Below are 1,048 nucleotides of genomic sequence, written 5' to 3' on the forward strand. Positions count from 1 at the left end.
AAGGACCCGCCTATGTGGGCAGCCGAGGGGTAAAGCTTGGGTCCAGCAGCTCCTGTCCGCTGTACTTCCTCCTCCACACCTCACCTGAGAGTGGAGGTTGCGGCTCCAAGGTCACGCCGCTAGTAGCTGCTGTCACTGTGGGGACCAGGCTGGCCCTGCAGGCGTGGGTGTTTTCTCTGCCGTGCCGGCTGCGCATCGAGGCTGGGTGTGCCTGGGGACTGGCTGCTGCTCAGACTTTCCTGGCTCTGGGAAGCTGCCTTTCCTTGGAAGTTGGGGGTGGGGGCCCTCCTGCTCCGTTCTTCCCTCGCTTCATGTCTGCTTGGCTGATTGCCCTCTTCTCCCTCAGGGACGAGCACCAGGACTTTAAGGAAGAGCAGCTGCGGCTGAAGAAGCTCCGTGGGAAGGGGAAGCCCAGGAAAGGAGAAGGGAAGCGAGCAACCAAGAAGAAGTAGTGCTGCCCCCTCCCCACTCACCCCGCCCCCGACGGACAGCCACAGGCCGCATGTGGCCTCCAGGCGCCCCACCTGGGACTGTGCCCTCAACCACACCAAGTCCAGGCGACCCGTGGAGTTCGCCCTCCTGGTGTCTGGACCGTATTTGAATTCTGCACAATGACTGGGCCCTGGGGTTTGGAATCTGAGTTTGCCTGGATCGGAAAAGAAGTGCCCGCAGTGGGAACGCTGCTGTCTGGTTGTTTGGAGGGGGGAATATCAGTAAAGGACGCGTCACCTCCTGGCTCCTTGCTCCCTCACGTACACAGCCTCCGCCCTTCACCCCTGCTTCTCCGGCACTGCCCCCGCTTAGGGTGTGCCTGCCTGCCACCCACCGCCTCTGAGTGTGTTGGGGGTAGGTCTGTGGGGTAGAGGTTGTACCTAAAAAGAGCGGGGGTGGGGGGAGGCTGGTGGCAGTGGGGCCCTGGAAATCCCATGGCAGCAAGAGCAAGGTGCACTAACAAAACCCCACTGAAACTGCCCTGCTTGGGGGAGAGAAGCAGTGCCGAACGCAAACAGAATCGTGGTAAGTGCTGCCGAGAAAGCGTCTGGGCTTG

The 1,048-nt window shown here is 61.5% G+C and overlaps 1 protein-coding gene across 1 annotated transcript in view; it reads left to right on the plus strand.

The window, feature by feature from the left end:
* The window catches only part of MRPS33 (mitochondrial ribosomal protein S33), a 3,305-nt gene extending 2,570 nt beyond the window's left edge, over nucleotides 1-735 (plus strand). Inside the window, exon 3 of the mRNA XM_004713962.2 lies at nucleotides 347-735. Within this exon, the coding sequence (XP_004714019.1) occupies nucleotides 347-452 (106 nt within the window). The 3' untranslated portion in view covers nucleotides 453-735. The remainder of the gene's footprint in view (nucleotides 1-346) is intronic.
* Nucleotides 736-1,048: the final 313 nt, after the last annotated feature.

This window comes from Echinops telfairi, unplaced genomic scaffold, assembly GCF_000313985.2.
Source record: "Echinops telfairi isolate 266 unplaced genomic scaffold, ASM31398v2 ScPeMD7_23;HRSCAF=83, whole genome shotgun sequence".
In the NCBI taxonomy this organism is placed as follows: domain Eukaryota; kingdom Metazoa; phylum Chordata; class Mammalia; order Afrosoricida; family Tenrecidae; genus Echinops; species Echinops telfairi.